The 15,467-nt window shown below is 38.4% G+C and overlaps 1 protein-coding gene across 1 annotated transcript in view; it reads right to left on the minus strand.

Annotated features, from left to right (window-relative positions):
• Positions 1-14,344, minus strand: part of CUNH8orf88 (chromosome unknown C8orf88 homolog) — a 43,912-nt gene extending 29,568 nt beyond the window's left edge. Inside the window, exons 1-3 of the mRNA XM_026495774.4 lie at positions 14,254-14,344; positions 7,567-7,665; positions 5,561-5,634 (exon numbers count right to left, since the gene is read on the minus strand). Of these exons, the coding sequence (XP_026351559.1) occupies positions 5,561-5,634; positions 7,567-7,645 (153 nt within the window). The 5' untranslated portion in view covers positions 7,646-7,665; positions 14,254-14,344. The remainder of the gene's footprint in view (positions 1-5,560; positions 5,635-7,566; positions 7,666-14,253) is intronic.
• Between the last annotated feature and the right edge of the window lie 1,123 nt (positions 14,345-15,467).

Raw genomic sequence — 15,467 nt, forward strand, 5'->3', positions numbered from 1 at the left:
GAAATGTTGAAAAAGAAAAACAAAGCTGGGGGTACCACGTTCCCGGATTTCAAGCTATACTACAAAGCTGTGATCACCAAGACAGCATGGTACTGGCACAAAAACAGACACACAGACCAATGGAACAGAATAGAGAACCCAGAAATGGACCCTCAACTCTATGGTCAACTAATCTTTAACAAAGCAGGAAATAACATCAAGTGGAAAAAAGACAATCTCTTCAATAAATGGTGCTGGGAAAATTGGACAGCTATATACAGAACAATGAAACTTGACCACTCTCTCACACCATACACAAAGATAAACCCCAAATGGATGAAAGACCTCGACGTGAGACAGGAATCCATCAAAATCATAGAGGAGAACATAGGCTGTAACCTCTTCGACATCAGCCACGGCAACTTCTTTTATGACACATCTCCAAAGGCAAGGGAAACAAAAGAAAAAATGAACTTTTGGGCTTCATCAAGATAAAAAGTTTCTGCACAGCAAAGGAAACAGTCATCAAAACAAAGAGGCAACTCACAGAATGGGAGAAGATATTTGCAAAAGAAACTACAGATAAAAGGCTGGTATCCAAGATCTATAAAGAACTTCTCAAACTCAATACCCGAGAAACAAATAATCAAATAAATAAATGGGCAGAAGATATGAACAGACATTTTCCAATGAAGACATACGAATGGCTAACAGACACATGGAAAAATGTTCAACATCATCAGCCATCAGGGAAATTCAAATCAAAACCACACTGAGATACCACCTTACACCAGTTAGAATGGCAAAAATTGACAAGGCAAGAAACAACAAATGTTGGAGAGGACATGGAGAAAGGGGAACCCTCTTAGACTGTTGGTGGGAATGCAAGTTGGTACAGCCACTTTGGAAAACAGTGTAGAGGTTCCTCAAAAATTTAAAAATAGAGATACCCTATAACCCAGCAATTGCACTACTGGGTATTTACCCCAAAGATACAGACGTAGTGAAAAGAAGGGCCATATGCACCCCAATGTTCATAGCAGCATTGTCCACAATAGCCAAACTGTGGAAGGAACCGAGATGCCCTTCAACAGACGAATGGATAAAGAAGATGTGGTCCATATGTACAGTGGAATATTACTCAGCCATCAGAAAGAATGATTACCCAACATTTGCAGCAACATGGATGGGACTGGAGGAGATTATGCTAAGTGAAGTCAGTCAAGCAGAGAAAGACAATTATCCTATGGTTTCACTCATTTATGGATCATAAGCTATAGCAGGGAGATCAGTAGGAGAAGGTAGGGAAGAATGAAGGGGGAGGTAAACAGAGGGGGATATGAAGCACAAGAGACTATGGACTTCAGGAAACAAACTGAGGGTTTTAGAGGGGAGGGGTGGGGGGATGGGCTAGCCCAGTGAAGGGTATTAAGGAGGGCACATATTACGTGGAGCACTGGGTGTTATACACAAACAATGAATCATGGAACACTACATCAAGAACTAATGATGTACTGTATGGTGACTAACATATCATAGTAAAAAAAAAAAAAAGAAAGAAACAGCATGCGTTGTGATGTGCACTGGGTGTTATACGTAATTAATGAATCATTGAACACTACATCAAAAACTAATGATGTACTATACAGTGGCTAACTGAACGTAATAAAAAAAATAAATAAACTCACACATGTATACTGATTTTCAATACTCTCACAAACAACCCAAACAACACAAAATCAAACAACCCAAATAAGGCAAACCACCCAAATATCAAAAATGTGCAAAATATTTGAACAGATACTTCAAAAAAACGAAAAAAAGAAAAATACAAATGGAATGTAAGCTGATGATAAGATGCTCAATCTCATTAATCATTAAGAAAATGCAAATTTAAAACACGGGTAGATACTAATACTCACATAATAAATGGCTAAAAATGGTAGGCTATGAAGCAACTGGAACTGGCACATGCTACAGGTGGGAGCATAAGATGGCACAACCACTTTGAAAAACATTTTGGCAGTTTCTTATAAGCTAAACAAACTCATAAAACCCATCAATTCCATTTCTATGTATTGGGTGTATGTCCACACACAAACCTGAACACAATCATCCAGAGCAGCATTATTCATAATATCCAAAAACTAGATACAATTCAATGTCCATCAAGTGCTGAATAAACAAATTGTCCTATATTCATAGAGCAGAATGCTATTTCACATTAAAAAGAAACCAACTATTAGTATATACAATAACATGAAAGAATCTCAAAAATATTATGCTCAGCAAAAAAAATCTAACACCAAAGGATATATATGCATGATTTCATTTACATGACATTCTAGAGTAGTCAAAACTAATTTACAGTTGAAGAAAACAGATCAGTGGATGCCTGGAGCAAGAGGGAGCATTAGGGGTTAGTGGAAGCATGGATGATGAATGACTGCAAAGGGACATAAGGGCACTTTGAGGGAAGATAAAAATGTTCTATATCTTCATTGTGAGGCTGGTTACATAGGGTATGTATTTGTCAAAACATGAACAAGTGGGTTTGTTTCACTGTAAATTATACCTTAATAAAGTTGGCTTAAAAAATACATGGTTAGTAAAAAGTATCCAGCATATATGTGGCACCTCCGACATAGGTTCTGGTAGCTTTTGCATTATAACTGAAGCAGCAGACAAAATTTTCAGTGTAGGAGTAAATTTCATTATATGATTTGGTTTTCCTCTATAAAATCTATAATGTTAATATACTCCTTTTTTGGGGCGCCTGGGTGGCACAGCAGTTAAGTGTCTGCCTTCAGCTCAGGGCGTGATCCCGGCGTTCTGGGATCGAGCCCCACATCAGGCTCCTCCGCTATGAGCCTGCTTCTTCCTCTCCCACTCCCCCTGCTTGTGTTCCCTCTCTCGCTGGCTGTCTCTATCTCTGTCAAATAAATAAATAAAATCTTTAAAAAAAAATATATATATATATATACTCCTTTTTTACACATAAAATTTTTTGAAGAACGTGAGTGGTTCCAAAGAAAGTTATAAACATTATTATTGTATTAAGGGGGCATGTTAGCTGATAGAATAAAACAAAACATTACAATGACTTATAAAAAATTAATATAAAGCAAAAGTAATTAAGATATCATGGTACTGACACAGAGACATGCAATTAGATCGATGGAACAGAATAAAGAGCCCAGAAAAAGACCCTATGTATATGAAAACATTATATAATAAATATGTTATAAATCTTTATGGAAATAATAGATTATTCACGAATTATACTTGAGACTTGGTCATCTACATGAAAAAAATTAGATTTCTATCTTATATCATACAAAAAATCAATGTCAGGTAGACTATACCTGAACACGTATGTAGGAAAATATCTTTTCCAATGTTAGCAATGGGAAGACTTCACAATGACACAAAAAGTGAAATCGTAAAGAAAAACAATGATAATATGACTACATTAAGATTTAAAACTTCTGAACAAAAACACCACAAAAAAGAAATAATTCTCTCATAGACCATATTCCCAGGAAAGAACATATTTGCTCTGCATACAAGAAAAATTAAAATCCAAAATATAGTTTAAAGGCATATAAACCAAAAAGAAAGACAACCCAAGAAAAATGGGCAAATGATATGAATTGGCAATTCAGAAAAAGAGAAAATCCAAATGGCCAATTAAAATGTGAAAAGATACCCCACTTCACAAGTAATAGAAAATTAAAAAATAAAACCAATAAAAAGATATGATTTCTCAGGGGTAACTGGGTGGCTCAGTCAGTTAAGTGTTTGCCTTTGGCTCAGGTCATGATCTCAGGGCCCTGGGATAGAGCCCCATGTGGCGCCATCTGCTGCTCATTGGGGAGACTGCTTCTCCCTCTGCCCCTCCCCCCACTCATGTGCACGAGCGAGCGCGAGCTCTCTCAAATAAATAAAAATCTCTTTAAAAAAGATATAAGTTCTTAAACAAGACAAAATGTTGAAGTCTGACAATAACAAGACAAGGATATAGAAAAATCAGACCTCTCCTGCATTGCTCATACAAATCACTTTGGAGAGTAATTTAGCAGTAAATAATAACATTGAAGATAAGATTACCTGTTAACACAGTACTTCTAGTTCAGTTTTATAAGAAGAAGACCTCTCAAACATGTATAAAATATAACATATGGATGGATGTTCATTGTGGCATTTATTATAAAATAGAAACAAGTGCCAAGCCCACCAACAGAAAATGGAACAAAAAATATGGTATATTATTATATAGAGATTTTTTTGTATCAGCATATATAGAACAGTTTCATTCATTTTAAAAGTTGCCTAACATTTTATTTATTATGAATATACTTATGCTTGTGCATGCATAATCTATTTCTGGAAGTATCTAGGTGAGAAACTGGTACAATGGTTAGTTCTGATCAGAGGAAGTTGGTGACTAGGGGATAGACACTGCAGGGAAATTTTTCACTAAATGTCATTTTATATGTTTTCAATTTTAAATTTTGATTATTTTACTTAGTCAAAAACTAATATTAGAAATTTTAAAATATAAACCTAAATGCAGAAAGAATGGCAAAAACACATGTGGATATAACACTATTTATATAAAATTATAAAACAGTTAAAACAATTATATTTGTTATAGCAAAAGCACTAATACATTCCTGGAAACAATTACAAATTGAGAATAATTAAGAGGGTAAGGAGGAGGGTGAGAAGAAAATGGGATGGTGGAGGGGCACGGTCCACAGGCACAGCCAGGAAAACTGTTGCACGTATGGAGCAAGCACTTACTACATGCCAGAGACAGTGCTAAGACTTTGGGAGCATTAGCTCACTGCTGCCTCCTCCTCACACTTAACTGTGAGAAAGACAGCTCTTAGCCCCATTTTCAGGTGAGGAAATTGAGGCTCTGAGAAGTTAAAGAAATCACTCATGTAAGGTCACAGGGCAGGGAAGTGGCAGGGCTAGGGCTCAAGCTCATCTTCCTGTCAGAACCTTGGCATGTGGCTATGTGCCCCTCTGGCCAGCCACCCCTTCTCTGGGCCCATTTCTGGGACAAGCCTTATGCACACATTTAATGTAACACTTGGGGATGGCAGGAAATAGGATTCCATTGCACAACGAACATTATTCTCATATACCTGCACAGGGGGTGAGAAGAGGAGGGTAAGAAGAAAATAGGTTAGTGGAGGGATAAATACGGGTTTTGAAATATATGTTAGGTTTCTTCTTTAACATTTTTAGGGGGGGAGGAGCAGAGGGAAAGGAAGAGAGAGAATCTTATCTACAACCCTGAGATCGTGACCTGAGCCGAAATCAAGGGTTGGATGCTTAATCAACTGAGCCACCCAGGTGTCCCTCTTTAACGTTTTCTAAAACAAATATAGCAAAATGTTTAGATTTAAAAATGCTGGGCAACAGGTATAATTTCCTTCAATACATTCTTGAAATATAACTTTTTTAAAAGTATATAAAGTACCTAGCCCAGTACCTAGCACAGCACCAACTAACAAATGTTACTTTCTAATCTGCAATGCTTCATTTTATTATAATTTCTAGGACTTACTCTGCTAACTCCACTTTGCAAGCACTGAGTGTTGCATGAATATTCATTTTGAAAGTTGAAAGGGAATACTGCTCCTGTTAGAAGGGAAAAAAAGAAAACTACATTAAATACCCATTACTTCGATAAATGATATACAACCACCCAAAAACCTTAAGTATCCAGGATATTCTAGGTACTGTTTTCAACGGTTTTCTGATAACTCATTTACTTAACAAATATTTATTAAACACTATGAAATGTCAGTCACTGTGTGTCAGCCGCTGTGAAAAGAGTTCAGAAATAAGAGAGTTCATGGTCTATTTTAAAAGACAAGCTCATAAACAATTACTATAATAAAAACAAATAAGTTATATGAGGGGTACAGAGAAGATACTAGGGGAGAGCAGAGTGGGCTTTGTGATATAGAGGAAAGCTTCACAAAAGGAAATAATTCTGGGGTCTGGGTGGCTCAGATGGTTCAGTGTCCAACTCTTGGTTTTGGCTCAGGTCACGATCTCATGGGTCGTGAGATCGAGTCCTGCATTGGGCTCCAAGATCAGTGCAGAGTCTACTTGAGAGTCTTTCCTTCTGCCCCTCCCCCAGCTCAAGCCCAGCCCAAGCTTGGTCTTTCTCTAACTCTCTCTCTAAAATAAATAAATAAATCTCAAAAAAAAAAAAATAATAATTCTATCTGGGTCTTGAAGAAAAGCAGAATTCTCTGGGGATGTGAGCTAGCCAGGGAGTACGGAAGTATATTGAAAAAGGCCAAAATTTATTTCTGATTTACCAAGCTTTTCTACCTAATAAAACTACTCCTCTCTGGATCTTAAGAGGATACAATTAAATGAGAGACGGGCCCACTACCTTTAACCCCTATAACAGACTTTGAAGGAAAGGATCAAGAGAAACCAAATCTGTACAGATAAAAGAGTGAGGGGTGCTGTAAAAATGCTGGTCACAGAAAGGAGCTGCTGCTAATGGCTTTGTACCCTTCCCTTTCAGAGAAAATCTGAGACCTGACCCACACCTACTGCTTCTTCAGCACACCAGAAGGGGATGGCATCAACACTGCTAAAGCTATGGTCCAGAATATCCCTAATTTCATTTGTCTGTCCTAAGTCATGGCCATCTTCAGAGGAAACACGACCAAAGTAGAGACAATCTTCCTTGTAAGAACCAAGGATGGGAGAACAAATAGAAGACTGAGGAACTGGTGCCATTTCTATCTTTTCTGCTTCATCTTTGCACCCAATAAAAGAGCTATTTTTTTCCTTGTTCTAAGCAGTCAGTTATTCAGTTGAACACATGGACTAAAGAGTATTTTAATAGGATGGTGACATATGTTTATATATTAATATTTAGGATATATATATATATATATATATATATACACACACACACCTAAGTTAAAATACAGAAGCCATTCTGGCAACAAAGAAAAAAATAAAAGGTTAATAATCCAATTAAGGAAAAAGTATTCCAAAAATCTGTCCAAAATAATAGTTTTACAGGCAAAAGAAAAATCTTTAATTTTAGAACGTTTGTTTAGATTTCCTGAAAAATGAGACTATATGTCCTAGCATAGCCCTAATCTATAACTGTTGTTTTGTTTGTATTCATTCACTTATTCATTCATTTATATGCTGTTAGGAATTTTTTTTAAAAGCTAATTCTCTCTCCAGTGTGATTGCTCTGCAGTGATCATAATCACAGGGCCCAATGTGTATTGAGAGTATCATTCTAAGCAGAAGCCGGTTAACCATGAAAATGAGACAAGAAAAAAATACACAAAGTTGTTCTCAGGCAAGAACTATTCTTCCTACCTTTGTTAGTCTGGTAGATTATGGACTCACAGTCTATTAAGAGTCTTTTTCTTCGGTTTTTAAATTCTTCAAACAAACAAGATCATTAGTTTTCATTATTCCTTACCCACCATAAACAATTATTTCATGTATTATTTAGCCTTTCAAATATTACTTAGCCATTAAACAATTAATATTTAAGGATATGTACCCTAGATTACTCACCAGGGGGAGAAGTCAGATGACGAACAGGTCTTGCTGGTTGAAGCGGTTTACCAATCAATTTTTTGGTTTCCATTATCATAAAGACCTTGAGGTTCCATACTTTAGGAAGGAAAAATGTATCTTATCTTTTCAACAAGATAATCAAGATGCTTTTATATACATACACATACACAACATTTATTTGAAGATAATCTATTTTATAAGTTAAGGTGGAAACCTTAGCCCCCTTTATACCATCTGTCACAATGGAACATTCCCTCTTTTGAAACATTTTCCTCCATAACTTCCCTGACTTTTCTTTTGGTTTGTTTCCTATTTCTTTGACTACCTCTTCTAACTTCCTTGACTTATTCCTCTTCTTTTCTCCAATTAAATTGAGGAATTCTTCCAAATTTGGCTTTGATCCTTTTCCCTGACCTCAACTATTCTGATGATTTCAGCTACCTATCTACATGATAAATATACCCTAATTTATACATTTAGCATCCACCTCTCTTTTAATTTCCAATTCTATTTTTTAGGATACTTCCATTTACATCTTATCACACACACCTCAAATTCAAGATATCCAAAATCAAATTCATTACTTTGACTCCAAAGATGTTCCTCTTTCAGTATTCCTTAAAGTTTTCAACTCCCTCAGACCACCTTTGGTTAAATAAGATCTAAATACAAGCCTCCATACCATAATTAGTCTCTAATTCCTGTCTATTCTACTTCCAAAATATTTCCCAAATCTATTTTCCTCCTACCCACCACTACTCTTTTAGTTCCATAGTAGCTCTGAATTCATCTCCCTGATCACTCAGTCTGATTTAAATACTCTCTCCTCTCCGTATGTTCATGGGACATAGTGAATATGCCTACATCGTGGCATTAGAGGCCACTGTACTATACTATAATGACTGATTTGTCTTTTATACTTACAAAAGTGAGGAGCAGATTCTTTAAGTGAGAAACAATATTTTCATTCACCCTCTTTCCTTGGCAACTAACACAGCACCTGGACTGGATCCAAAGTAGGTGTAACACAAGCATTTGCTGAACAAATGGGTGAATATAACCTCTTTCACACTATGATCCCTTTACACACACACCTGCTTTAAAAACTTCAGTTCCTTACCACGTCCTGGATTATTCATAATAGAAACAGGAGCCAACATCCAGGTGTCATGCAGAGTAAACCATGTACCTAAGTTACATTATTTAAGATTCAGAACTCTATCAATTAGTTATAATTAAGAGTTAGAGTTCAGGTCTTAGGTTGGTCTACATGGGTTCATATTATGGCTCCAGCACCTAGTTATATAACTATGGAAAACAACAGCCTCTATCTCCTAGGTTTGATGTAAAGACTAAATAAGATATATGTAGAAAGCATTAGCACAATGCCTGGTACATATTAAGAGCTTAATAAATGTTAGCTTTATTATTTTTTATAATCCTAATTTTACAGATAAGGCTTGGAGAAATTAGGTAACTTGCCCAAGGTACTGAATCAAGGAAGTGAAGGGAGGCCCATGTCCATGCTTCTGGCCAGCAAGAATCAAGAATCTTGCCCAACCTTTTTCCACCCCACACCCGGGCAGAACTGAACAGGTTTTGGTTAAGTACCCTTATGTGTTCACAAAACACCCCTGTGTCTATCCTCTTCCAATGTGGTTCTTACTGCAGTAGTTGCAATTACCTATCATCTGACCATTAAATTACAGTTCTCTCACACAGGTATGTCTCCAGTGTCTAGCACAGTGCTTAGAATACTGTGGGTGTTTAATAGATTGTCGAATTCATAAATGTTATTTTGTTTCACCATATATTTATACATTCTGGAGTTCCTTCACTCTCCCTGCTGCTCTTCTCCCAAAATGCTATTCCTCTTTCAAGACCAAGGTTAAGTTCCTGTTACTTCTTTGGAAAAAATACCCTCATGTCTCAACAGTAATGGAAAATAAAGTAGTTCACCTGAAGCTTTTAGTTGCTAACAGATAATTAATAGTAAAATAATAATAACAATAATAATTTATCTTTTTATCTTTCTTCTTCCGCTAGCCCCTACTGTATTTTATTTATTAATTATTCTAAGATGTATCACAATAAATCTGTTATATGCCTGTTTGATTAGACTGAGTTGAGGCTAAAAAAACTAGATCTTGTTTATCTTTGTGTCCTAGTACCTGCAACATAATTAGTTTTATTAAACAAATCTATAAATTTAAATACCTCCTAAATACGCCTAAAACCTCCTAGGACACAACTTTCCAAATTATGATGCTTATTAAGACAAAGCCTAAAGTAAAATTCCATCTGACTTTGTATCTGCTCATCCAGAAGCAATTGTTACCATATGATTTTAAGCAGATCACTACCCTAAATGACTGTTTCCCTAAGAATAGAGTTAATAACTCCCTTTTAGCTCCAAAGATGTGTTTTCATCTATTTAAAAAATGCCTCTGGACATAATTCAAACGTTAAAAATCATAAATTTATAAACAACCTCTTAAAGTTAGCACTGATAACTAAGCACAAAAATAGTTACTTTTTCCTAAAGTTTGGAGATAAGCCAGCCAGTATTCCAAATTAATACCTACTGAGCTTTTGTAATGTGTCTCTTAACTGGTATTTCAACATGGCTATTCACAACCTTCTAAACAAAACTAATACTGTCTGTACTTGTTGGCAATACAACTTTGATATAATAGGAAACAAAAAAGGTATAAGCATATGTAGCAAAAAAAAAATACTTCAGACAAATATTGAATATTTTCTATGTGGAAGGAAAATTCTTAAGTAAGGGCCAAAAAGCAATCTAATATTGTGTTATTTAATGTTTATCCTAGACATTATAATTAGAACCCTAATACTAGTACGTAGTAACTTTCCATCCTGTTTCCCTTATGAAACTAATGAATCAGAATACAATAGAGTACTTTGGCACACACTTTCTTGTTTTTCATTGCTCAGCTGAAATTGAGTTGATAGGTTGTAAAGTCCTTTCCAGTTGCTGAGCAATGCAAATCCACAGTATTCAAACTAGGGATTTTCAAGAGTTGGGGAGTTACAGAACTATTATATGGTTTTGCAATACAAGTACATAAACAAAAAATAAAAGATCTTTTAGTATCACCCACCCTTTCAATTTTTACTAGGACAACTAAGCAAGGGCTCCAGAGATATAAATTCACATCAGTTAAGGAAATGAGAAAGGATAATGCCATATTTAATATTTTTTTAAGTAAACTATGCCTGCCATAGAGACACTGATACTAAAAGCAAGTATTTACATTAAGTAATTACCACTGTGAAACTGATTCACAGGATCATAATCTATGACGGAAAGGACTCCATAAACCAAAGCCCAATTCTCAGTTTAGGTTAAAAATAATAAAGACTTAACTGAACTACAAAATCATTATCTAAAATAACTTTAATCTTAAACTCTAATACCTGCCTTACCCACCCAATGTAGAGCTCCAAAAGTTTCCTTTGAAACTACTAGTACTACCTACGGTAGGCATTTATGCTATCAACCGTTACAAAGGACAACACTTGCAAAAGAAAAAGAATCCTACTTACAACAATGGAGAACAAGTAGTGGGCCAATCATGGAGCTGTCTTTTAAACTGTGAATATACAGCCTTGTAGTATAAATATTTTTTAAAGAACATTTTGATCCAATGTCTCAAAATTTTCATTCTATTAATACATGCTGAGAAACAGCTACTGAATAAAGTGGTTTTTTTTCCAAGTTTACACATATTTAACAAATCATCCTAAAAGGCCAACTGCTATGAATAGAATATTGGTCCGCATGTCAGGAAGCTTTAGTTGCTATTCTACATCTAGCAATACTTAACTATATCTCAGGTTCCTTTTCTGTTTAAAAAAAAAATCAAACTAAATATGAATCCTAAGGACCAACCAATTCTGAAATTATAAATTAACCTAGAATTTTCTAAAATACAGTACAATGGGATAATAAGCCCAGATACCGACCAATTGGGACATACTACGCAACATACAGTATTCTTTTTTAATTCTCTCCATTTTTTGAGGTCCTATTACATGCTAAATTCACTTAATTTTGAGCCATACATTAACTGTTGTAGAAAATCATTATTAGTAACCTTATAGATGTGAAACCTAATACTCAGAAACATGAGAGAGATTCTCAAGTTCACATAGTATATATTTGGTAAAAATGAGGATTTTAACTATAAAGTTCATGCCCTTGTCTCTAAACTTGCATGTTTGGTAAGTACAAGAAAGACATTTGACTCTCTAGTATTCCATGTGGACATTGCTTATTGGATATTTTTAATGAATTATGAGAAGGGACATTATATATAAAGACTTGCTGAATACATTAGTATGTACTAATAATTTCCATTTCCTCAATTTATCATTTTTCTTATAATACTAAATAAATTATTAGATTACTATGCTTTCCTCATTCTGGAGACATGGTACAGTGCCTTATTTATCATGGGTCAAAACACAGGAAACATACATACCATGCACTGTATTTAGAAGCCAGATACAATACTTAAAATCTCCAACTTAAATTCTACATTTCTTTAGAAAGTGCTGATGGTTTTGCTGCAATTAAGAAATAAGATCAGAGGCACCTGGGTGCTCAGTCGGTTAAGCGTCTGACTCTTGGTTTTGGCTCAGGTCAGGATCTCAGGGTCCTGGTATCAGCCCTGCGTCAGCGAAGAGTCTGCTAGAGATTCTCTCTTCCTAGCTCCCTGCCCCCTCCCAGGCATGAGCATGCGCGCTCTCTCTCTCTATCAATGTTTAAAAAAAGATCATATAGGGGTCCCTGGGTGGCTCAGTCGTTAAGCGTCTGCCTTAGGCTCAGGGTGTGATCCCAGAGTCCTGGAACCGAGCCCCACATCAGGCTCTTCCGCTGGGAGCCTGCTTCTTCCTCTCCCACTCCCCCTGCTTGTGTTCCCTCTCTCGCTGGCTGTCTCTCTCTCTCTCTCTCTCTCTCTGTCAAATAAATAAATAAATAAATAAATCTTTTAAAAAAATCATATAGATGAATGGATATATACACACATATCTATAGATGTATATATGCACATATATCTCTATATATACACACATATAGGTACATTGGAATATTAAGCCATAAAAAAGAATGAAATCCTGCCACTTGCAACAATATGGATGGATCTAGAGTATAATGCTAAGCGAAATAAGCCAGTCAGAGAAAGACAAATTTCACTCACGTGTGGAACTTGAGAAACAAAGGAACAAAGGGAAGGGAAACACAGACTCTTAATTATAGAGAACAAACAGATGGATACCAGAGGGGTTGTGAGTGAAGGGGATGAGAGAAATAGATGAAGGGGATTAAGAGCACACTTATCTTGATGAGCAATGAGTACCAAATGGAATTGCTGAATCACTGTTATACACCTGAAACTAATATAACACTGCATGTTAACTACATTGGAATTAAAAAGAAATAAGATCATATAAAATTAATCTGAGAAGTGAAAAGACCTTGTTTTCATCTACCTCATGTATATTTCCCATATGATAATCAGAGAGGATTTAATCTCAATTTTCAACTTCAAAATATTACATACAAAGTTAGGATTCCTGGAAACCATATGCTGCTTGCAAGTAAACAGCACAAACTGATAAACTGATAGATGAAAAGTAATATAAGGAAATACAAGAAGTAAGAGATAAACCAATTATGACTTAGGTGATAAAAGATATTTTATATTTCACAAATCAAGCTGCCACATTCAGGAAAAATTTAACTATCAAAGAGTTGTAAGAGGAGAGAGTGTTCCATAATATTTTCCATTTAGTGCCTTCTCTTTACGCAGATCAGGAAAAAATTGTTTTTCTCTGTGAGGTATCTTTCAATAAAAACAAAATTTAACACTTAAGTAGATTAAAACCGTCCACATAATGGGTGCTCGTGGGTATGTAACTGTCCTTTTCTGTAACTTTGCCTAAATTATCAGCAATTAAAATCTTTTGACACACATATTGAGTCATTATGTTGTAAACCTGAAACTGTCATATGTCAATTACATCTCAGTTTTTTTAACGGCATATCTTTACATATAAATTATGTGGTATATCTTCATATACTTTCATGAACCACTTAATTTTCTTCTGTGAATTAACCATATATGGTTTCTTGGCACTTTTTTTCCTGCTGGGTTTTCTTTTCCATTAATATAATTTCATCTAATTAATTAATTTGCTGTTTATTTTATTAATAAAAACAACTACAATAATATCAAAGAAAAAATGCCCGAAATTAGTAGTGACGGTGCCAGGGTATGGGGGGCAAAATGTCTTCAAACCATTCCACCACCAAGGACCAGGTACTGGGACAGAGGGCGCTATGTACTTACTTTTTTCTGGCGTTTATGTTCTTTTAATAGGCCCTCAGCAACGTAACTCTCCCTCGGCGAAGTGCCCCTCGCCGGGTTCCCACACCAGTCACCACCCTTTCCTCTCGACGTGCTCGCTCCCTCACACTCTACGACCCACCTTGGGGACCCTCTGGGGGCCCTGCCTGATTTGTCCCTCCCGACTCCAGGACCCCCCTCCCTCACAACTTTCCCGGTGTCCGACCTCAGAGACGGCGCCCACCGCCTCCTCACACCCGGGCCCGACTCCTGCCCCCCAGTTCGGCTCATCCTCCCCAGCACCTACCGCCTCAAGATCGGGGAGGATTTCGGGGCAGCAGCGTCGCCGCGCTCAGCCCAAACGCAGCGACCCAGCGCCCCGCTGCCCGTCGGGGAACGGCTCCCGCCGCGCGTCCGCCGGAGGCCGGGGGCGACTGGGGGGGGGCGGAGGCGGGGCCGACGACGGCTCCGAGGGGCGCGAGGCGGGCGCGGGGCGGGGCCTCGGGTGGCTGACCTCGAGCGCGGCCGCGGGCCCGCGGGGCCAGAACCGTTAAGCCGATAGCGCGCGCGCTTCCCAGGGCGTACTGGGCGCGCAGGAGCGGCGCGGGGCTTCTGGCAGCCGCGCGGCGAGCGGAGGAGACCGGGGGTGGTCTCTGCGAGGTGCTGGCAGGCTCGCCCCGTACTGGGCGCACCCGCATGAACAGCCTTCGGGACCCCAGTCAGCGGCCCTGTTTGCCCGAGACGGGAAGGGCGAGCGGCGGGCTCCAAGCAGCGACTGTGAGCGAGGCCGCCTCTGTGAGCAAGGCTGCCCGCGTGCTGACGACTGAGTGCCTCCTGCGTCAGAGCTGCCGGCCGGCCCCGACGGCGCGGGCGGCTCTCCCCGCTGCGGAGGAGCCCGGTCGGTGTAGGTCCCGGCCGTCAGAAACGGTTACCGGGCAGGAATACTTTCTCTCACACTGCCGTCCCCAAAGACCAAGATTAGTTGAAGCAACATCGAATCCTTTATTTTCAAACTTCACCTTTTTTCTTTCGTCCACGTTTTCTCTGTTGTCGGAGTGTCCGGTGTGGGTGCCAGCAGTAGGCGGGGGTGGGGGGGTAGGGGCGTGGGGGCGCCACACGGGGGAACAGAATAGTCCTGCCATCACAGGGCTCACAACTCGCTGGGCGCTGGGCTGGCTGACCGTGCCGTGGGCCGTCCTAAGGACGGTGACAGAGGAGATTCAGGGCGGGAGCTCCGTACAAGGATGCCTCACCGGACCCTCAGGCCTGGGCTGTCGGAGTCGTTTTCAGAGCGGTGTCCGGCTGGTGTGTTGCACTGGGCTGGGCAGGGGGGGAAGGAAGGCGGGAAAGGAGGAAGGCAAAAGGAAAAGATAACTCGTCTAGTGTGGAGTAGCTGGAGATAGGGAACCGACGGTGGGGTAATGAAACGGAAGTGGACATGAATGAGGTATTAAATTTTTCATAGTGCTTCTTTTTGAATATTCGAAAGATCATTCTGACAGCAGTATGATGGACAGATTT

This window comes from Ursus arctos, unplaced genomic scaffold (assembly GCF_023065955.2).
Source record: "Ursus arctos isolate Adak ecotype North America unplaced genomic scaffold, UrsArc2.0 scaffold_6, whole genome shotgun sequence".
NCBI classification, from domain to species: domain Eukaryota; kingdom Metazoa; phylum Chordata; class Mammalia; order Carnivora; family Ursidae; genus Ursus; species Ursus arctos.